The 22,890-nt window shown below is 40.7% G+C and overlaps 1 protein-coding gene across 1 annotated transcript in view; it reads right to left on the reverse strand.

The window, feature by feature from the left end:
- Positions 1 to 22,890, reverse strand: part of LOC138805554 (inter-alpha-trypsin inhibitor heavy chain H5-like) — a 72,374-nt gene that overhangs the window by 23,411 nt on the left and 26,073 nt on the right. The window contains exons 5-7 of the mRNA XM_069990311.1: positions 22,374 to 22,624; positions 10,519 to 10,688; positions 9,201 to 9,317 (exon numbers count right to left, since the gene is read on the reverse strand). Of these exons, the coding sequence (XP_069846412.1) occupies positions 9,201 to 9,317; positions 10,519 to 10,688; positions 22,374 to 22,624 (538 nt within the window). The remainder of the gene's footprint in view (positions 1 to 9,200; positions 9,318 to 10,518; positions 10,689 to 22,373; positions 22,625 to 22,890) is intronic.

Below are 22,890 nucleotides of genomic sequence, written 5' to 3' on the forward strand. Positions count from 1 at the left end.
TCCCACTCGGCCTGCCAAACCCAGTTCTATTTTCTTCCCAACTAACAATTTTCTCAAATCACCCTAAGCTCCTTCTGACTATTTCAGAGTCCTCTGTTCCTTATACCTTCGCGCTGGCTTCCACCTAACACACGCTTAGCACTCCAAATACAGCCCAGGTTCTTTCCCCTGGGTGTCTATCTTATTTACTTGGCCTTGTAGCCTTTCTGTTCTAGTGGTAAATCGAAAAGGAAATGGGGAAATCAGCTGACTTAACATTTAGTTCATCAAATCATTTTCTTGTTACTTAAGAATTTAACACAGCCTGGGCATATGCAATTCACTAAATATTCGTGTTTTCCGAATTGTTGCATTATGATCATACCCAAGCCATAGCAAGATTTTAGAGAATTAAAGAAATAGTGTCAAAAATCAGTCATTATGAAAACTCCCTCTCCTTTACCCCAGCTCAGAGAAAGGGCCAGCCTAAATAGGGGGCGGGAGGCCTTGGAAATGAAGAATACCAAATGCCAAGCACGTGTCCAGGGAATTGGCAGCTTTGTTTGCACAGAAGGAGATTTTCCCAAGCCATACTCAAAAAAAGGATTGTTCCATGATTGTTAACTCATAATGTGACTGCTCTAGGAATGGGTGGAGACCCTGACTTCGCCATACCTGGCTCTCTTCACTTGAAGATGGTGATCTACCACTTAGAAACTCAGAACCTGATTCCCAGCAGGGATCGCTAAGTTTTCTCCTCTTGCCCTCTCCCTAGCACTAGGTATGTAGCCAGCAGACACCATCTCACTCAGGTGCTGGATACCAGTAAATCTTGTGCCACAAATTCCCTGCAGTGTACAGAGGTGGCCTTTAGGGGTCCTGAGGTGATCACATGGAGGGTGGTCCCCCCTGTGCTGGGGATGGCCATACACAGGCTGACCACCACTATCACATGGAAGCTTTACTTGGCAGAAGGGAATTTAACTCTTGTGCTAAATCCTTTCAGTGAACTCTTTCTTCACTGCTTGTAGAATTGTCCCATGTATATCTCGCCTTGTACCTCCTACCTGAATCTGGTATACTTGGGGGCTTCCTCCTTGCTGCCTTATTCCCTGTCTCTTCCATTTAGTTGTATGAGTTGTGGGTTGTGAATGCCATCTCAAAGAGCCTACATCATGCACAGCCTGAACTTACAACCATGTTCCTGGCTAAGTACTTCTGGAATAATACTAGCCCAGAACTCTGGTATGGGTAGGTTATCAGAAAATTTCTCAATCACCTAGTTGTATAAATTCAATCACCAACCTAATGTCTTCTATTTTATTTGAGTCACATGGTGATAAGGAAAGTGTTCCCCACCCATGCTCAGGCCCATAGATGCCCACCATGAACAAACTTCATGCTCTCTTCCCACAATAATGCTCTTCTTTCACTGAGGAGGTGAGCTGTCAAAACAGCCTGCTCTGGGCTAGTCTCAAGCTCAACTTCCCACCTTGCAGGACCCCATGTGGCATCTGTGCTTCTCACAGGGGCACTAAAGCCTCAAGCATAGCAGTCATCAGCTCACTCAGGTGCTTGCTTTTCACCTCCTGCTTCTTCTGCCATTTAAATGGATTGATTGATGTGTTGATTTATTTGTCTTATTTTTGATGCATGGAGGAATTTCACAGAAAAGGGTTTCACTGTGATATTTTCATCCAAGCATCTAATTTACTTGGATCATCTTCACCCTCTCTCCTGCCTCACTCCCTCAATCTTGATGTTCCTCTCCTGAGTACCAGCTCAGCTATACACTTGAGAGACTATTTTTATTTTTTACCTGCCTTTCTATATGTTCATATCAAGAAAGTCTTCAAGTCTTCTAATCCAGATATCCATAACCTTCAGACTATAACATATTCATGTTTCTTTAGGACCTTTATTCAGGTTTCTCCCCAACTAAGAATTCAGTCATTAAAAAATATTTATAAAGTTTATTAAGTAGTTGTACAAAGAAGTTACAGTCCCCTATCTCAGGTTATGAGGATAATGCATCTTGATCAATATCACCCTTTCCAGAGTTCTCCCCCATTTTCCCCTCCCATCTCTACCTTCAAGTTATATTGTTCAATTTTTGCCTAATATAGATTGGAAATAATGACTGCCTTTGCTCACCAAGCAGGGAACCCAGGGGAAAAATCAGGTGTCTATGCAAGACAAAAGGGGGTGGTTATGCTTCTTTTTCTGCCAAAAAATGATATTTCATCTCCAAGAACAAGATCTTTCCATTCTAGCTCCATCATTAACCTTTAGTTGCTACAGCGTTTTCTTATCCTGGAAATTCCACTTACTTCCATGACAGGATAGATTTGAACAAGCTGTGATTATCTCGTGCTTATTTTCCCAGTGAAATCTTAACATCCTTTATTAGTGATTTACCTAGGATGCTTGTTTTCATTTAAAAACCATGATGGGCAAGTCACTAATTTTGCACATGCTATCCATCACTGTGTTGGCATGGATTCTCTTCTCTCACTCATTCCATCTACTCTACTAATTTCTAAGACACCTAGACTCACTCAACTATGTCCTCCTGTGTGTTGCTCATCTTCCACCCCCTCATGCAAATGACCCTTCATGCATCTCTATCACATAGAGCACTTTACATACAATTTTTATATGACTCCCATTGTCTTCCCTGAGCTTCTGGAGAGAAAAGGCTAGGTCTTATTTATCTTTGTATTCTCTTCTCCATGCCACACGCTTCTCCCATGACATGCATTCAATCCTTGTTTCACTCTAGGGGACTCTGAAGTCTAGAGTCAATGCCAAGAAGGGAACATGAGGAAGAGTCAGATGTCTGAACAAGAGAAAGGGGGTGGTTGTGCTATCTGGCGTTGGCAGCTCTTCAGCATTTTACCCAGTTGTAATTCCAGTCAGGCGGCCAAGGCAATGCTATTCTCAGAGTAACAAAGCTTTCTAACATCCTGATAAGCACTTCCACATTTGTTATCTCATTTAATTCATTCTAACTTGCAGGGTTTATCACACGGTCACTCGTAGCAAAGTTTCCTTCCAGCATCTATCTAGCTTTTTCCAGAAAAACTTCGCCAATCTGAGACATGAGAGCAAAATCAACAAGCCAGAAAGGGAGAAGCCAAGCTTTTCAGTTACTTAAAGATGCCATGCTTCTAGATTTGACCACAGCCTGCAACCTAAGCAGGTAACACAGGAGTGTTCAACGCTCTACGTTGTCAAGAATTTCCTTATATGACAGCCATATGGTTTAAAATGACTTCATATGCATAAATCTTTTTTTTTTGTAGGTTGTGGGGCTTGAATTCAGGGCCTGGGCACTGTTCCTTAGCTCTTTTGATCTAGGCTAGTACTCTACCACTTTGAGTCAGTTCTACTTCCAGGTTTTGAGTGGGTAACTGGAGAAAAGAGGGTCACAAGGACTTTTCTGCCAGGGCTAGGTTTGAACCACAATCTGATCCTCAGATCTTAGCCTCTGGAGTAGCTAGGATCATAGGTATGAGCCACCAGGGCCCAGCTTTATAGGTAATCTTAAGTGCCTCAACAACAAATTAATGAGTGTTTTCATTTTATTTAAAAATGATCTAGATTGTCATTGTGAGAGAGCATATTTTTCTTAAAATCCAAGTTCTCACTCATGGCCTAGAGGAAAACATCCTGCCCTCTGCCCATCATTTGTTAATCATACTGTGAGTCAGAGATTTTAAAAAAAAGACCAGTTTTCCCTAATGTCTCCTGTACCTTACCCCATGTCCTAGATCTTTGTTTTGAAATATATTCTTGAAACACATGTCTACTAGTGCTGATGGTTTGATAGAGGGAGCTCATTAGACAGAAGATTGCCAACTAAAATGACCTCTAGTCACATGCCAGTTGGTCACTGCCTTCATGAGTCACCCTACCACTTGGGCCATGACCCTAGACCTCTTTTAGTTTGTTTTTCAAATAGGGTTTTCCGCTAACTTTATTGGGGCTGGTTTGGATGGCGATCCTCCTACCTGTGCCTCCCAAGTAGCTCAGTCTACAAGAGCACACCACCACACTCAGCTTGATTCTTTGGAGATAAAAGTCTTGCTAACTTTTACCTGGGTTCGCCTCAACACATGATTCTCCTCTCCGCACCTCCTGACTAGCTGATATTAAAGGTCTATGCCACCCTTGGCCCAAGGAAGTTTCATTGGAACACAGCAGCACCTAACATTGTGACCCATAAAAATGAGTGAAGTAGTTATAACAGAGACTCCCTAGCCTGAAAATAGTGTTTGTTTCTTTACAGAAAATTTGCCAACCCTACTTTAAAAAAAAATCAGAGAGACAGGCTTCAATTGTTTGTTATTTCCTGGGGCCATGTTACAACAATTTCCCAGACTTACATAGGCAATGTAGGTGCACCCCAAAGCTTAAAAAATTTATTTTTGCATGACTAACATATATAGTGCTTATCTTTTTGTTGTAGTGCTTCTCTTGTAATCCCCCCTTCTTCCTCCCCACCCCCAGCTTTCAAACTGCTCTCACTTGGTCTGCCTGCATCCCTCCTCCCTTTGTTCAGAGAGCTCTATCCTCCTGACCAGGCCTCAAGTGTGGGAAGCCCTTCCAGACTCACTGCCCATGCTTTACATTCTGCATTCTTTCTCATAACGGTGGGGACCCCACGCTACCTCCCTCCATTACTATCGCCTTACACCTACTTTTTCCATAGCCTAGCATCTTGCAGAATCCCCCATTAGAAATATGGCAGGTCCTTGTGTTCACGAAGACAACTGCTCTACACTATGGGACCTCGCTGGACTTCACAGTCACCCACATTTCCTCTCTCTCACCTCTGTTGTTGGATTCAACCTGCCTCACCCCAATCGTGACAGGGAAAGAAGCCCACATTCCCATACATGCCAAGGTGGGCCTCGTTCAAATAATAAAAAGTTACTCACTAGTCCTCTGGATCAGAGCAGAAAAGCTCCTCATCTATGTTTCACATCACCTGGCTGCTGGCTGAAGCCTCAGGGCAAGTGACTTCTGTTTGCTCACCTGAGCTACTCCAGCATCCTACAGCACAGGATTTGGCCCCAAGAGTGGGTAGAGACTCAAAAGCTTGAGACATAATTTGAAGTTGGATCATCATTCATGACTAATGGCATAGTGAGGAGCTTCAGTCTTGACTTGAATCCTAAGTTTCTGTGCACAGTTTTGTGTATTTCAGTACAGTTCCAACACTTTCCTGCCCTTCACATCCCACCTCTGAAAAACAAATAGCCATATCTATCTGCTTCATTGGATGGATGAAAGCAGGAATGTGGGGGGCTAGGAAGGTGGCTCAGTGGTAGAGCACTTGCCTTGCATGCATGAGGCCCTGGGTTCGATTCCTTAGCACCACATATGCAGAAAAAGCTGTAAGTGGTGCTGTGGCCCAAGTGGTAGAGTGCTAGCCTTGGGCTGAAGAGCTGAGGGACAGTGCCCAGGCCCAGAGTTCAGGCCCCATAACAAAAAAAGAAAGAAGGAAGGAAAGAAAAGAAAGAAAGAAAGAAAGAAAGAAAGAAAGAAAGAAAGAAAGAAAGAAAGAAAGAAAGAAAGAAAGAAAGAAAGAACGCAGGCAGGCAGGCAGGCAAGAAAGAGGGAATGGAATGTACCAGTAAGTCAGTTGTATTTACTGCACCTTCAATGATGCAAGGTAAATTCTTGTTTGTGTGCTGGTGGATTTTCAGCAAAAATATTATTATTTGCTGAAAACATCAGGTATTGTGCTGAAATCTGGAGATATATAGCGTAATGATCAAATACAGGATTCCTACTTTATCCACCCCCAAATCTATGCACCTGTAAGGTTACATTTAAAATATTGAAATGGCTCCTGGGAATCCAATTTTCAACAGTAAAGAAGAAACTGATGTCCTAAAGCACAAAATAATCCCACAAAGAAAGCAAAAGCAGCATGAGGATCACTGTCCTGCAGTCTATCCATTCAATTTGCTTTCATGTTAATTTCCCAGTGACAGGTAATAAACACTGTCTTTGATTTTTAACCCTTACTGTTGTTGGCCAAATTTAATGGAGAAAGGAGAACAAGCTACACAGAAATACAGGATTTGCAGAGAGTAGTAAGATTGTCAAAGAATGAGTGTGGGCCCAAGTCTGGAGAAGTCATGAAGACACACCCAGGAAATGACTCTTTTGTTGTCAAAGAAGTCCATAAGCCAAGCACATTAACACAGAAGGGAAAGTAGTAGATCTAATTATATAGATTAAGGAAAAGAACAAGCGGGCTTTGATCCAGCAAAAATGTATTTAGTGGACCAAGTATTATCATTCATGTTCACAACAACATGCATATTGGCAAATGCTCATGCCTTAAGCATGGAACTAACCAGAAAACAACTGTATTGTGATCCCACTTCATTCCTTTCTGTTCCTCATCTTGGCTCCCATGCTCACTGAGTTCTACAAGCTCAAACCGCAAAGCTGAAGTCTTTCCTGAGCCAGCATCAGAACCATCTCTCAATGTATTCATCTATGAAGTATGTGGGAGTGAAACAGCCAGGTGCCAGCAGCCAACGAAGGCCCTGTGGCTGCTCCCAGACTGGGAGAGACCTGGCTGCCAGATTTTCAGCCCCATCAGTTGAGACAAGAGCCAGAAAATACCAGATGCAGGCAGCTTTCATGGCTCTTGAATGCTGATGCAGCCTTTATTGACTATGCTCTTTTTTTTTTTTTCTGGTGGCACTGGGTTTGAACTTAGGGCCAAGTGCTAGTGCTTTCTAAGAAAGCTGCCTATACCACTTTAGCCATACTCCGTTTTTTTCTTTTCTTTTCCTCTTATTATTTTGAAAATAAGGCTGGATCGTGGTCCTCCTATTTATGGTTCCTAATCAAATGAGATGAGGCAAATGCCACTATATCCAGTTTTGTTTTGCTTTTTTAATTGAGAGAGGTTCTTGCAAACTTTGGGCCTGGCTGGCCTTGTACCATAACTTCTTAATCTGTCCCTCCTGAGTAGTTACAATTACAGGCCTGAGCACCATTACTGACTCTGAGTATGCATTTTAAGGTTGAATGATCATTACATCCCCTTACAAATCATCATTAATGCAATTATTGAATATCAACTGTATGCCTAACATTGTGAGAAGAAGAACAGAACTATTCAGCCTGGCAAAGACCAGGGAGGCCAAAACTATTCAGAACTACAGAGAATGACTCTTTCAGGATCCAAAGGGACCTGTGAAAAATGTCACCTATTTACAAGCTATTGTTACTAGTGAAAGCCTGTGCTGAGGGGTGATTGCCTGCTCCACTTATTGACACAGCATCATCTTCGAGTCTGTGAAGAGCCAGCCACTCTTCATCCAGTGCTGGGGCTTTCAGGAGGCTGCAAACTGCTCAAATAGCAACAGCGTTCAAAACCACTCAAGACAGAAAGGGACTATAGAAATTGTTCAAACATGGCTTTGGCTGGTCCAGGGTGGTTCTCCTGGAAAGAGGCCATAGTGTAGCTGAGAAGCCAGCAGAATGCATGCCAAACTCTCACTGACTCTCAAAGAATGGGATTTTAATAACCAGGAATGAAGGAAGAGGGGAAACAGCAAACGGCCCCACATCTGTCATTACACTGCTCTGGCATAAAGCAAGGAAACCCAGCCTTCAGCACTGCAGGCCTTCTCAACTCAACGCGTGAGTTCCCATCTTTCCTTCTCTCAGCTGCATACAAGAGTGCTGACTTATCACACTGCTTCTTACTTGGAGATGTCATACCATCGTGGTTTGGTGCAGGGGCTTCAGATTTGGAGCTGAAGCCTGGCTCTGCCATTGACTCTGCTGAGTTATCTAATGCTGCAAATCTTTAGTTTTGCCATCATTAAAATGGGACAACAACCAGATGGTTAAAAAGGCTAAGTATCCCAATATTACATAATTTGTGCAGTGCCCTTAGGACAATAAATAGCATGTTGAAAATGCTCCCTGCTCTATTTTTAAGAGGTACTCAAATCATCTTATGATAAATTAAGGAGCACCTGTTTTACTTTATTGGTTATCTTCTTCTATATAGTTTAGGACAAGATCTGTCTTCCTTGAGGTTATAATCTTTTATCAACTTTTTAAAATTTGCAATAGATATTAACATTTTTATGTATCTAAATTTATTGAAATTTTTCCTTTTAATTATTTCCATTACTTTTAGACTTAGAAAGATTGTTATCTGTCAAAACTAGTTAAGCATGTGTCTACATTTTCTTACATATCTTTGAATATGGTTCACTGATTATACTAATCTATTTGGAAAACCTACTCTAGCAACCAGTTATATGTTAAAAATTGAAACAGACTTTCCAGGAAATGCTTTTGTAGTAAGTAACAACCCCACAAATAAATTGGGATACTTCTAACTTTAGAAAATGACTGGACAAATAGTCAAGTTTTTCTACATGAAGACAGACATATAATAACAGAAAAAAAGGCCAATAGCCAGATAATGATGACTCATGCCTCTCTTCCTAGCTCCCCAGGAGGCTGAGATCTGAGGATCACAGTTCAAAGTCAGTCCAGGTTGACAAATATAATATTTTCAGCCTAATGTCCTTTCCAGCTTGGAATTTTAAGGCTCATTGTAAATTCTATGAGAACGTCGGGACTGAATTATTAGTACCTGAACTTTTGTTCTAAGGATATTCCAATCTTCCTCCTCCATAGTTCTCAAAGGAATTATCATTGGGCAGAATTGTTGTTGAAAGTAATACCACTGAGTGCACTGTGTGTTTGTATGTATCTGTCTTAGTCGTTATCCACTCTAGTGTCCATTGTGAGGACATTTCTATTCTATCTGTTCCCTTAAAACCACCAAGGTAAGCCTAGTGCCAATGGCTCACTCCTGTAATCCTAGCTACTTAGGAGGCTGAGATCTGAGGATTATGGTTAGAACCCAGTCCGGGCAGGAAAGTCTGTGAAATTCTTATTTTCTACTTAACCACCAAAAAGGTGGAAATTGAGCTGTGACTCAAAAGGGAGAGCACTAATCTTGAGCCTTGAGCCAAACCAAACCAAAACTCACCAAGCTAAAATGATAGTTTCGATCAGTAAAACAAATCAATCAGGGATACTTTCTTTTTATTGGAAGAGTTGGGCGATATGTTGTCATTTGGCATTAATTGAATGTTATTCACAAGCTAGATCATTGTCCCAGGCAAAAGCAAGAGGGAGAAATGAGCATTGGCCCTTACCTGCCGAAGTTTGGCTCCCACCATAGAGGCACTGATGTCTAGCACAAAGACCACATTCTTGGGTAAAGGAGGAAGGTCTTTAGGAGCAAAGTAGTGCACAAAATAACCATTTAGAACCTGGAGTGGGGAAAACCAAGGAAAAAGGAGAGAAGTGATCTCAAGAGGACAGCCCATAGAACTTCTAAAACTCAGAGACAGTATATTTCTGGTACATTTAACAGACCTATATGGTCCTGATACCTCTAAGAGAATTAGTTGCTAATTTATCTAAAGTAGAGGTTTTGGAGGATGTGTGTGTGTGTGTGTGTGTGTGTGTGTGTGTGTGTGTGTGTGTGTGTGTGTGTGTGTGTGTGTGTGTGTGTGTGTGTGTGTGTGTGTGTGTGTGTGTGTGTGCCAGTACTGGGACTAAAACTCTGAGGTCTGGCATTGTTGCTTGACTTTTTCACTCAAGCCACACCTTTCTATTATCTGTTATAGACAGAAACATTAAAATATATTGATCATCAGCTGAGGGTGTAGCTCTGTGATAGAGTGCTTGCCTGGTATGCATGAGATACTGATGTCAATCTCAGTACTATATATGTATGTGTGTGTGTGTATGTATATATATATATATATATATACACACATATGGCGTATGTGTATATATATGTACCATATGAATATGCATACTATATATGTGATATATATACATATATAGCATATAAAATATATAAAGTATATATTGTATATGTATATTTTTACATATGTATACATTTTATATGTATGTTATATACCTATATATTACAAATATACATATATTTTCCATATATATGTTGCTTATGACAAGAAATTCAACTTTAATGACCCATCCCCCTCTGACCTTGCTAATTAAAAATCCTGCCACTTTTATTATCTAGTTTTTGCCAAGCATCTTCCATGTTAAGATACCAAGATTATCTACACTCTAGATGTACATTAATATATTATTCCCACCTTGTCTCTGGAATAATAAAACCTTAAGGGAAATAGGCTATGGAACCATCTCTTTTAATTAAAAATTGAAGATAGACTAAAATTTTAACCTCATCTAAAACACCACAGGGCAATATATTATGGATTTAATTTGCTGTCCAGATTATTGAAGCAGGAAATAGGTACCCTCATTGGCTAGCAAGGGAGCATCACTGGTCCCTTTGATGACATATTTTGGGTTAAAATAAACTTACAAAGAAGCAGAAACATCTTTCACCCTTAGGTAAATACTGTAACCCACAGTTCTGACTCCACTGATAAATACTAAGCTACCAATATGAAACAGCAAGCCAGGACCCATTACCTGGATGTCTCCAATACTCTGCTCCCTCTTGACATCATACCGGATGATGAAATCTCCTAGAATTCCATTCTGGGCAATCTTGGCTTGTTGTACCACACTGGGCTTAAAAACAATGTTGGCAAAAGTTTCATTTTTGTTGATAACAGTAGAAGGAGGAGGCCCAGAATCATCTGAAAATAAGATATTAACATAATAGCTGAATGAATAAATATTCTGAAAAGAAATCAGAACTCTAGCCAGGATTACCAGAATTTTGAGACCTGCAAGCTTTCAGAGGGAATATGACAATAAAAATAAGAATTCTTAATTTTAAGTTTATATGGAGGCTTTTCATCTAAATATTGAATCAAAGTCAGGTTTTAAATTGCTACAGATCATCTGAATCTATCCAAGCTGATAGCATGAATTAAGGGCCAGTAATTTCTCAGATCTAATTATAAGAATGAAAAGGAAATGAGACATAAAACAGTAATCAATATTTAGAAATAAACTTCTTTCTGCTGAGGGTTTTCTAGATACTAGAGCAAGAGGGGGTTTAAACATTTTCTTCAGCAGAACAGTTATTTCCAAACACAATTTAGGTGTGACCTTTAACAGGAACCACAGGATACATGGATTTTTCAAGTATTTGCACATAAAAAAAGGGCAGGAGTTTTGGAAGTAATCAATGAACTTACAAACTAGAAAACTTTATTTCTGCAGAATGTCAGCTTCTACCTGATCGCCTCATATGAAGGAACTGAGAAAATTAAGATGGTGCATTGATGGCTATCATGGTCCAGTTCACCAGTATGGGTGAAGAAATCTTGGAACCATTAGACAGGATGAAGAAAAAGAGGGCTGGAAATAGAATGGTCATTGAAAACAGGAAACTCCTCCATCATTGAGCTGCCCCCACCCCCCGGACTCCGCTGCCTCTGCCTTGAGCCTTCTTGCTTCCCCCCTCTCCATCCCCTCCATTTGCCTGCCTTCTCCCACAGGCTGTTGAGGAAATGGAATCATACTGAATATCTGTTATCTAGAACCTCCACTTTTTCAACCCCTTTACTGATGCAAGTAAGGGTAATGCCCTGCTTCCTGCTGGCACTGAGAATTAGAACCACTTAAGAACTCAACATAGCTAAGATATGGAACCAACCCAGATGCCCCTCCATAGATGAATGGACCAAGAAAATGTGGTATAGATACACAATGGAATTCTAAGCTTCCATCAGAAAGAATGACATTGCCCCATTCTTAAGGAAATGGAAAGACTTGGAAATTTTATATTAAATGAAGCAAGCCAGGCCCAAAGAAACATGGGCTGCATGTTTTCCCTCATTTGTAATAACTAGAATGTGTCTAGGATATTCTTAGCAGAGGATCACAATAGCTCAATAGCTATGTGCATATGGCTATATAAAATAATGGTTATCGAAATGAGCTCCCAAGAAATGAAATTGAGAGGGATTTTTTTAAGTGTCCTTTTGCAGTTCTTTCTTTCTTCTTTCTTTTTTTCCCTTTAGTTTATTTTCTGTTGCTCCAAGATCAAGCACAAGGTTTCCATGGAGAAATAGATAGAGCAATTTGGTTCCTTTGGTGGCTGGGTACTGACAGAAAGGACACAAAGGAAAGTGGAGGAAATGTCCTATTTCTATATGGAAGATAGTTGGTTGGGATATTTAAATGTAAATACTCATCAAGATATACACATAAGGTTTGTACACTTTATTCTGCGCATACACTAATTTTTTTAAATTCACACTTGGGAGTTGGAGAACAGAGTAGGCAGGATTGGCACTCTCTGGCATGAAGCATAGTGATATATTTTGCCAAACTGGCCACTATCTCTTCTTTCCTTTGGGATACGTGGATTTGTGTAGGAATTTATATGGGGCTTAAGTATATCCAGAATGATTCCAGCAGGCAGAATTAGCCCAAGGATAGAGTTACTGGGAAGTACTTTTAAGAAAGATGTTCTGCTGTACTGGTAGCTTTTCCCAAGTCCTCTTGTTACAAGTGTTCAAGCAAGCCCCAGATTAGTCACCTGCAGGATAGTGTGGGTAAGAGCCTCACAGTGTGGCCTTGGTACTAGCAGCATTAGCATCACTTGAGAACTTTCTAGACTTACCCATTCTCAGGCCCACCCCAGACATCCCAAGTCAGAAACTCTGGGGTCCAACACAGCAACATGTACTTTAAAAATTGATTTTTGCCCACAGAAACTGAAAATGTGCCACATATGTGGTGTGTGTGCCTTACATCTAGGAAAGAGTAAAGAAAATTGGTTGTATATAATTAGGCAGCACTTAGATTATCTCTTAAGCTACTCCCATAATCAGATTTGATTCTTTGTTGTTGTTGTTATTGTTGTTGTTTTGTTGGAGGTAGGTCTTGAACTCTGGGCCTGGGCACTTTCCCTCAGCTCTTCAGCTCAAGGCTAGCACTCTACCACTTGAGCCACAACACCACTTCCAGTTTCCTGGTGGTTAATTGGAGATCAGAGTCTCATAGACTTTCCTGCCCGGGCTGGCTTTGAACCGTGATCCTCAGATCTCAGCCTCCTGAGTAGCTAGGATTACAGGCGTGAGCCACTGGTGGACAGCTAGATTTGATTCTTTTTAGTCTGTTAGCATCTACCTACTTTGTTTTGCTTCAAATAACTCTTATGAAAATGCTTTTTTACAGCTGCCGTGAGTGACTGTATTCATGGTCAAAGGAAAGAACTGGGGGTGAAAAAGTATAATTTCCATCTGTATCCTTTACTTGACTAGGTTTTTTGATATGGACCATGAGAAAGGATAGGGTATTGTTATCTTGGCTTCCTATTGACCCTGTGTGTATTTGTTCTTGATGAAAATTCATGAGAGTCTTCTAAATGGACTTCTTTTACATGCCCACAGAGGGAATTCCTTCTCCATTTGGTTCCTCATCAGGAAGCCAAGTTCCTGGTCCTGGTTTCTACCCACTATGTGCCAGACAGTTAATAGTAACCCCATGAATTAAAAAGAAAAAGAAAAAAATCTATGGGGAACAATTCCAGAGAGTAAAATCATCTTTTCATTAGAGGAGAAGAACAAATCTGCCAGTCAGGTTAATATGGGCTATTTCAAATCTACTAACCAAAATCCCAAAGCAGAATAATGCTTCTTAGTTTTCCTTACTGTGAGCTGGGGCTCAGACTGTATTGGGAGGGTCATCCACTATTTCATAAGCCCATTGAGCTGTATCAGCAGGCCCTTGGTCATGTGATGTGTTCTAAAGACAATGAAGACTTTGGGAGCTGACCAGAGGAAGGAAGCATCTGACCTACTTTTCTAATGAGAGCCCACGTCTCTTTTTCTCCTCTCTGTTTTCGTTCCTTCTTGCCCTCTTGGATAGGGGGAAGGCATGAGCTGTGGAGCTGCTCCAGCTGGGGGAGACTGAGACTTCTGTCTGAACTGAGGCATTGCTGGACTTACAGAAGATTCACACAATTGCTTCTAGTGCACACTTAGGGCCATTTACTAGCTGCTTTCTCTACCCATTGAGGCCTGGACCCCACACTTCTCAGGCCACCAGCTGAATTCTACACTGCTCAGTCTTTTCAAGGAAGAGACTCTGTGTTGCCTTTGGAAGCCACACAATACCAAAGAAAGGGTTCTAGAGTTTGACAAACTTAAAATGACTGGCTTCTTTCTGAGTCTCAGTTCATTTCAGCAGTACAATAGTGCCACAATCATCAGACCACTGTAAGTATTTAGTGGAACCACACTGTCAGGATTTAGTGAGCATGGTGTCTGGCACATAGTAGGTAGTCAGTTTATATTTATCCCCAACCCTCCTTCCCCTCAGAACTTGCTTCTTGTACTCCTCTAAGGAACAGATATTTTTGGAGAACACACAGTTTGCATTTGTCATCATGGTTTTCTACATATCACTGAGAGTTTGATAGAAATAAAATCATTATTTGAAAAGGGAACAGATATCACAATGGACATCATCATAGGGAATTCAAGAGTGTTTATATGAAGAACCCTCTTAATAACAAAGTCAGCTTCTGCCTGAAAGCCTCCCGAAACAATATGCAGAATCATGCATTCAGATGCAAGTATACATTTACCTTTTTCTCAAGAGAGAGGCTCCACCTTTTTTCTCTATTTTCCAGGAGTCTAAAGAAACTTAAGAACTAAAAGCTATTACATAAGTGTTCCTTTGTTTCTTTTCTCAAAATGGCAAAGCAATAGATGTACTGATCATGAAAAGGTGAGAGAAAAGAAACATATCTGTAGTTTCAGGCTACAGCACACAGGTTATTCGCAAATAAACATTCTCCTAGCCAACTGCTTTGCAAAAACGTTTCAAGGTGGGCAGGTTTAGGAATAGAGAATTAGGTTCAAGGACATCAGCTGGAAGCTATTCCCTGTGCCTCATGGACAGAGGGATTTCCTGGCCTCTGCTTCCTGTGGGCCTTAGGTTTGGCTATAGTCAACCTACAAGCAGCCAATACTTGGGGCTGTTACAAAAGGGTTTCCAAACAAACACTGCTTGCTCATTTCCCCTTGCAAAGGGGATAAATGTTCTTTGCCTGTTTATATAACCTGTTTTTCTGTGATCCAAGGCTGTTTTTTTTAAATTTAGTGCAGACAAAAATACTGTGAGCCAGGTACTGGTAGCTCATGCTTGTAATCCTAGCTATTGGGAAGCTGAGGTCAGGAATATCACAATTCCAGGAGAGCCTAACCAGAAAATTCTCAATGGAGGAACCTGAGCGCTGCAGCCGGCATCTGGCACACCAGCTACCACAGAAAGCCTAAAGTAGGCCAAACATGGTCCAGGAAACAAGAACCTAGCTCAAACATAACCAGTGCCAACAAATAGCAGGGCAGCTCAGTGGAAGAACCTCTGCTTATCACACATGAATCCCTGAGTTCAAAACCCAGTACCACCAAAAACAAAAACAAAAATATTGTAATTGGGCCACTACCCATAAATTTGGAAGGAAAAAAACTGCTAAAGCTGAGACAGTGAGGAGAAAGTGTATGGACATATTTATAAATCTTCATTACATAATTTTCTTCTGGGAAAGGGTTTTCTCACTTATATTGATGTCTGTTATTTAAATACTTGGGGGAAGCAGCATCCTATTGATAAAATAGCAACCTATGGCATAGGATAACAATGCAAGTGTATGGCTGAAGGGGCTCAGATTCAGTTTTATTAAAGGGATGTTTGTCCGGATTTCTTAGCAAACTTGCTTGCTTAACACTCATGCAATGATGTTTCTTCCTAAAGTAACAAATTACCTTGTATCAGCTTTCCATATTTGATCAACTTCCCTGAACACAAATGCAGCAGCTACCTCCGCATCATGCATATTTCCTTACAAGTTAGGTCCTAAACTTGCATGTTACCCTTTGCTGATATCATCTATGTCTTCTGAAAACCCCAGATACAAGCTGCTCTAAAGATTATTCACAATAACTAGTATAAGTTTAGGACAAGCAGAAAAGGTCAAAAGCTATGTACATATGACCATATAAGAGGACGTTAAGTGAAATGAACCCCAAGATAGGGACACAAATGGTTCTTTTCTTTCTTGCTATTGTTTTTTAATGTATTTATAATGTACTATGTGATTTTTTTTTGTATGTTACTCCCCCATGGTATAGCTCCTGTTTTCACTGTATTTGATTCTGGTGCCCTGCATCTTATATATACATTTTTCTAATTTGGGGAGGGGAAGGGAAAAAAAAACAAAATGCTTAAACAGGGATACAGCTTGACCCATTGTAACAATGAGATATAAAGACACTATATTGAAAATGAACTTTACAACTTTGGCCCCAGGGGTGGGGGCAATGGTAGTTGGGGAGGTGGGGAAGGAAGGGATGGTAGGGGGAAAACAAAGGAGGAGGCAACAATGCTAAAAAAGTACTCATTATCTTACTCATGTAACTGTAACCCCTCTGTACAGTATTTTTACAATAAAAAAGTCTTTAAAAAATATTTAATGTGGGGCCACAGGAAAGCCCACCAGAAGCAGTAATAGTACTGAGCAATAGGAGAGCGGGATATTTGTGCTAAATTCCTTTACATTGTCCTCTTGCAGGAGGAAGATCAGTACCTAATCATCATTAATTTGGAAAAACCGGGTAGCATATTATAGATTCAATCCTTTGGTTCTAGAAGACTCTGGTTCTAAAAGTCTACAATGGAGCATTCTGTCCTGCGATTTCCTAAATCTGGTATCTCTCCCTTACCAAAGGGTTGTGCATTGTGACTATGATTTATTACAAAGCCCCCCAGATCTACATTCTTCCCCCAGTCCCAGTCTTCATTCAGCAGCTGGAAGGACATGGCCTTGTTTGGCCTCTGAGGAATCTCTGAACATTGGCCAGGAAACGATCCAGTTGTTATGTGAGGGTTTCCAGCATTGTTCAGCACAGAAGTGACTCAGGTGTGAGTCATATGGCCCCTGGGTTGGATTTGTTTTGTTTCTTCATGCCAAGATGGAAACCCCACAGGAGCTTATTTGTTCTGAAATTGATGGTAGTTTGATTGGGGTCTTGGTGGGGCAGGATGGTGGAGGAGACCCAAGAGAGTGCATCAGGCTTCAACATTCCATCAGGACTGAGAGTGGGGATGGTCTTGGTCCGTGGTGTGAGATGGCTGTCCTCTGGGTGTCTGACACTGTTCACACAGCTGTGGCTGGGACTAGCGGTGGGTGCACAGATGTGGCGCAGGCTGCCAAAAGCATCTGTCACAGCTGCCCAAACACTTTCAGGATGAAGCTCTTCAGTTCCATTTGGATTTCAGGAAAATAACGAATAACCTATCAGTGTGTCTCAACTATTGAATGGCACATTTTTTTAAGTCTGAAATTCAGATAAGTGGGAAATCCAATATTTTATCCAGATGATTTATCCAGATCTGGGGGACTGAAGTCTTCTAGAACCAAAGGTGAATTATTAATTCTCTCTTAACCCATTTGTAACAAAGTAAGCCATAGAGACAAAATCTGGCCTAAGTTACCAAGATCAGCCAGGAATGTGTTGATAACCTAACAGCACTTTGATTGCCAACTGTTATTTATTCCTTAATTATTGAGCATCTGCTGCGTGCCAGGTACTGCTCCAGGGCCAAAGAACACAGCACCAAGAGCAAAAGACAAAGTCAGGAGGTTAATCCACCAAAGAAAAACATAATTAAAAATTTAAAGCAGATGCCATACAGTTCCTCGTGTACTGAAACACAGAGCTGGTCTCAAGCCAATGATGACTCCATCTTGCAGAGTCCATGACTGCTCACTCATTTCTTTGACAAGAGAGGAACACCAGGGAGAATGAAGTTGTATTCTGGGAGCATGTCATCTTTCCAATTAAGTTTTCTCACATCTTAGAATTACTTGAAAGTCAACATTTTATAGGAGTTGAGGTAAAATGATGGAAGGGGTAACACTGATCAAGATGTACTGTACACATAAATGGTCATGTTGCATCAAAACCCCTTTGTATGATTATTTAAAGATAATTTTTAAATGACAGAAGGCTTTCCTCAGGGCAGTGTGATTAAAAACACAAGCTATCAAAATATCAATTTCCACCTAAATCCATCTTTTGCTTTCTCCAACTCCAGCTCCTCTGGCAAAGAGCCACAAAGCTGGGCATGAGAAGAGTTATATCTATGGGGTGTGCAAGTAATTCTGTGCCAACAGCAAAGTCCTGTCGAGGTAAAGATGAACAAGAAACACTTCAATAAGGATCTAAAGTCAACATATTCTGAGGGTCCCATGAAATACAGGAACAATCTTGTCTAACTCCAAAGATGCTTCTGAAGGCCAAAGTCTTCACACATTAAGATCTCTAGGTTCTGATGGGCTGTCCAAAGGATAGTTCACATGCTAGTATGCTTTTAAAAGGACAAGTGTTCAAAGCCCATATAGATATATTGGGTATAGATTAGTGGTGTGTCAATTAAACCTCAACTAAAATGTGTTTTTGAGTCCAAATAATACATTGAATAAAAATATCAACTTCAACAAATGCCTAATTGAACAAAAAAATGTTCAGCATTCATTTCTCATTTGACTAACAACTACAAATTTTTAAAACACTCATCAGTTTTTACTTTTCATATAAATTAACAGAAGGCTAAAAAATAAAATATAAGTTGTAAATTTATAGGAGGATGCTATACTAATATATATATATATATATTGAAATTTTATGGAAGGGTACTATACTAAAATATAGATGGCTTCTTACACTGTAGTTATTTTCAGTAACTTATAATGCACTTGACTTGGGCAGGATTCAGCCATCGGGATTTCTCTTTCAATGACTCAAGTTACTATGGGACATGAGTCAGGTTTGAGAGTCACTGATATAAAGCCAAAGGGGGAATGACACAGGGTGGCTATGTTCTTGCTCACGTTAGCTCATTTTGTTGTACCACTTGCCATCAAGGATCTTGCCATAAATAAAAATTTTCTGCACTTTCAAAAGTAGGGATCAGCTGGAGACTGGGGGTTTGTGCCTGCAATCCTAGTTACCCAGGAGGCTGAGATCTAAGGATTGCAGTTTGAAGCCAGCCTAGGCAGGAAAGTGCATGGAGACTCTTACCTCTGATAAACTACTCAGAAAAGGCCAAAAGTGGTGCTGTGGCTCAAGTGGTAAAGTGCTAGCCTTGAGTCAAAGAAACTCAGGGACAGTGCCCAGGCCCTAAATTCAAGCCCTAAAACTGGCACAAAAAAAAAGTAAGAATTATCTAGTTGTCATGGACCAGAAGTAAGCTTATGAGAGAAAAATAATCATAAACCCAAAGAATGGAATATTCAGTCTTGAGCACAGGAATAGCTGGTCTACCTGCAGTGGCCTGTCTGAACAATCACACAGCCTATTGGTGATCTGGGAAAGGCCTTATTTCAAATACAGCCAGTTATCCCATAATGATATTTTGGTCAATGATGGGCCACATGGATGACAATGATTACTAGAGATTTAATAGCTGAAACATTCCTATCATCTTGTATGGGCTTAGCTGTCCTAACTCCTTACTCCATTGCTGGTATAAATATACCTACCATGTCACCAGTCACATAAAAGTCTAGCCCATACAATTATGTACAGTTTGTAACATTTGATAATGAAAATGAATGACCGTTACTAGCCTGTGCATTGATTCTTGTATCTTTGTCATTTTTTAAGAGTGAGTTCTTCCTTCTTACAAAAGAAAAAGGTTTCTATAAAATATAGCTGCTTCCCTGGGCAGCAGTTTCTTATATATCTCTTCAATGCATCAAGGCCAGTCGACCTGTGCCACTCAAAGATGCTCTGTGCTGTTTGAAAATGATGAAATCACCTACTGTCACAGATCTCACGAGGAGTCCTGGTTGCTAAGTGACACCTGACTGTATATACTCTGCTCCACTGAACCCACAGAGCAGCAGCTTTAAGGGAGATAAAGTAAAGGAGCAGACAGCAGGGAGCCACAGGAAACACAAGAGTCTTTTTTCTTTGCTGTATACCAACAGACAGGCCTTTAGATTCTGAACCACGTTCATGTGTTGACTATTTTATTAATCCAGAATTATAGTGCTCTAGCCACTAACTTATATCGCATGGAATGAGCTTTAACATTAGGAAGGAGCCCATTAATGAACAATTCAATAGGTGGTGTCCCATTTTGACCTACCAGACAAGTAAACTGAGGCAAAGGTAGATTATATTGCTTTTAACTTTCTTTTCATTTTTATATTTAACCATCTATTTTTATATTTAACTCATCTATTTAATGAGAAAGTAGGAGAGCATAGTGGTGCAGAGCAGAAATTTGGAGTCAGATGGATCTATACTAACACTGTTTCTATTGGTAAGACTTTGTCCATATCAGGATGTCTCTATAAACCTTGTTTGTTTTTTTGCCAATACTAGGACTTGAACTCAGAGCCTGGGTACTCTCCCTTAGCTTTTTTGCTGTACCATTTGAGCCACAGTTCTACTTTTGGGTAGTTAAATGGAGATAAGAGACTTGCAGATGTTCTTGCTCAGGCTGGCTTTGAACTGTAAACATCAGATTTCAGCTGGCTTTTAGCTAGGATCACAGGCACAAGCTTAAACCTGGCTTAAACCTGGCTTTTTCATAAGTAAAATGAGGGCTGAAAAATGTGATCTGCAAAGGTTATTATAAAGACTGAAAGAGAAAACACTCTATTCAAAGTGGTTAGTCTGTCACCTAATACATACTAATCCTTGCTCTTAATTTATCTGACCCTCAAGATAAAAATGGGGCCATCAGACAACTCACAGCCATTTAATTTCTTAACCATAGCCACATCTGTCAAAGCCTGTCTGTCCATAGGCCACATGCTCCAGTTATGGCTTGCATTCTGGTGTAAGCCCAAATCTCATTTGATCTTAATGGTGTCCAGACAAAATCACAGCACCGTGTACCTCTTACCGGCTAGGGCTGCCACATTGCAGAATGTAAGGACTGAGCTCGTAAAGCTGGAATGGAAGAATGGTCAGAATGGTCTCTTGCACCTGACTCTGGGAAAGGCTTGTGAAATCCCCATGCTCTGGGAGGCCAACCAGCTGCTTTGGGGCAAAGAGCTAGGAAAACAACCTTCTTAAAACTAAACAGATCCCAAGAGATCAATGGTCTGGAAAAATTCCTCTGTGCTATTAACAAGCCCTGACTGTAAACAGTAACCAACTTTCCAGCTAATTCTAATCATGTCCAAACACACAAAACACACACACACACACACACCCTACAACACGTCCATCACACACACACACACACACACACACACACACACACACACACACACACACCCTACAACACGTCCATCATTCTGAAGAGCCACTGTGGTCCTGAAAATGAGGCAATGCATGGACATCTCAGTACCACCGCACCACTGCCCTCTGAAATTCCTTCAGACACATTTTCAAACCTCGTGTGTCTTCACAGACTCTTGCCCTCGCTGCCATCTCAAGACTTCTTCTCCTTTAATGAAAATTTCATCCGTGCAGTTGCACAGAGAAAAATTCCCCCAAGTTATAACTAGAGGTTCTTGGTTATTATTCTTGGTTATTTCTGTGTTTGTTTTTCTTCTCTGCTGTGAAGCCATTTAGTTAGTGGTGTGCTACTTAAAGGAGGTATTGGAGCTGGGCAACAGTGTAACAGCTGTAATCCTAGCAACTCCAGAGGCTGGAATCTGAGGAACTTGGGTTGAAGCCAGTCTAAGCAGACACATTGAAGAAATTCTTGTTATCTCCAATTAGACAGCAAAAAGACAGAAGTGGAGGTGTGGCTCAAGTGGTAGAGCATCAGCCTTGAGCAAGACAGCTGAATGAGAGTTCAGGGCTCTGAGTTCAAGCCTCAGTATTGGAACATCCCCCTGACACACACACACACACACACACACACACACACACACACACACACACACACACACACACACACACACACACACACACAGGCATTGGGTTAAATCCTTCAGAGACAGAAGTTAATAAAACACAGACCCATCATCAATGGTACTTAGAATCTTATGAGATTTGTGGAGAAAAAGAATAAATAGAAGGTTATAATCATCATCATTGTCATTATCATGACAGTAACAATTATTAAGCATTTACAGGGCTGTAAATGTCATTTTGCCAATATTTTAGATGTTGTATCTCAAATCAGTTCCCAAAAGTGCGATTTTGTATTCCAAGAATCTTAAACATTGCATTAATCTCCTAAGAGACCTAGTTCTTTAAAAAAAAAAAAAAGCACAATTTTTGTGTTGTGACTATTTTTCCAATTTCCACAAAGTTTAATTTTGTACAAAAGGTGTTTTGCTAATTTCTCGGCGTTACCTCAGATTTATCTGGGAAAGTACTTACCTTCCCCCTTCCCACTGCCCTTTTGCCTGCTGTTGAGAAGAGGAAGCACCTCCAAGGATGTCAGGCCCGACCTCTCCAGGATATTCACGTCCACAGTCAGCCTCCCGGCAAGCTGCTGGGGTCTCACACTGATGACATGTTCATATTTCCCAAGCCGTCTCTGCAGGAGTTCTTCATAACTTAGGAAGAAGGCAGCCTTGTCCTTGCTAGGAATCACCAAGGAAGCTCTGAATGTGTCAGTCCCCTTCTCCCTACCAGGAAGACAAAAAAGAGGCCACAGGGAATGTTCAGCTGAAAAAAAATCAGGTTTCCTCAGTCCCCTCAAGACACCTACCCTGTGCTTGTAACAGCAATCTAGGGAGAGTGGTGGGCAGGGACGGGTGAGCCCCTTGGGAAGAAAATAAAAAAGCAAAAATTACTTTTGGAAGAAGTGAAGACTTGCACTTGAAGAAGAAGACAAACTTTAGGTGACAGAAGGAGGTTTTAACTAGGTAACCTGCTAGGAGATAGAGCCTTG

The sequence above is a fragment of the Dipodomys merriami genome, unplaced genomic scaffold (assembly GCF_024711535.1).
Source record: "Dipodomys merriami isolate MVZ:Mamm:240054 unplaced genomic scaffold, mDipMer1.0.p SCAF_4, whole genome shotgun sequence".
NCBI classification, from domain to species: domain Eukaryota; kingdom Metazoa; phylum Chordata; class Mammalia; order Rodentia; family Heteromyidae; genus Dipodomys; species Dipodomys merriami.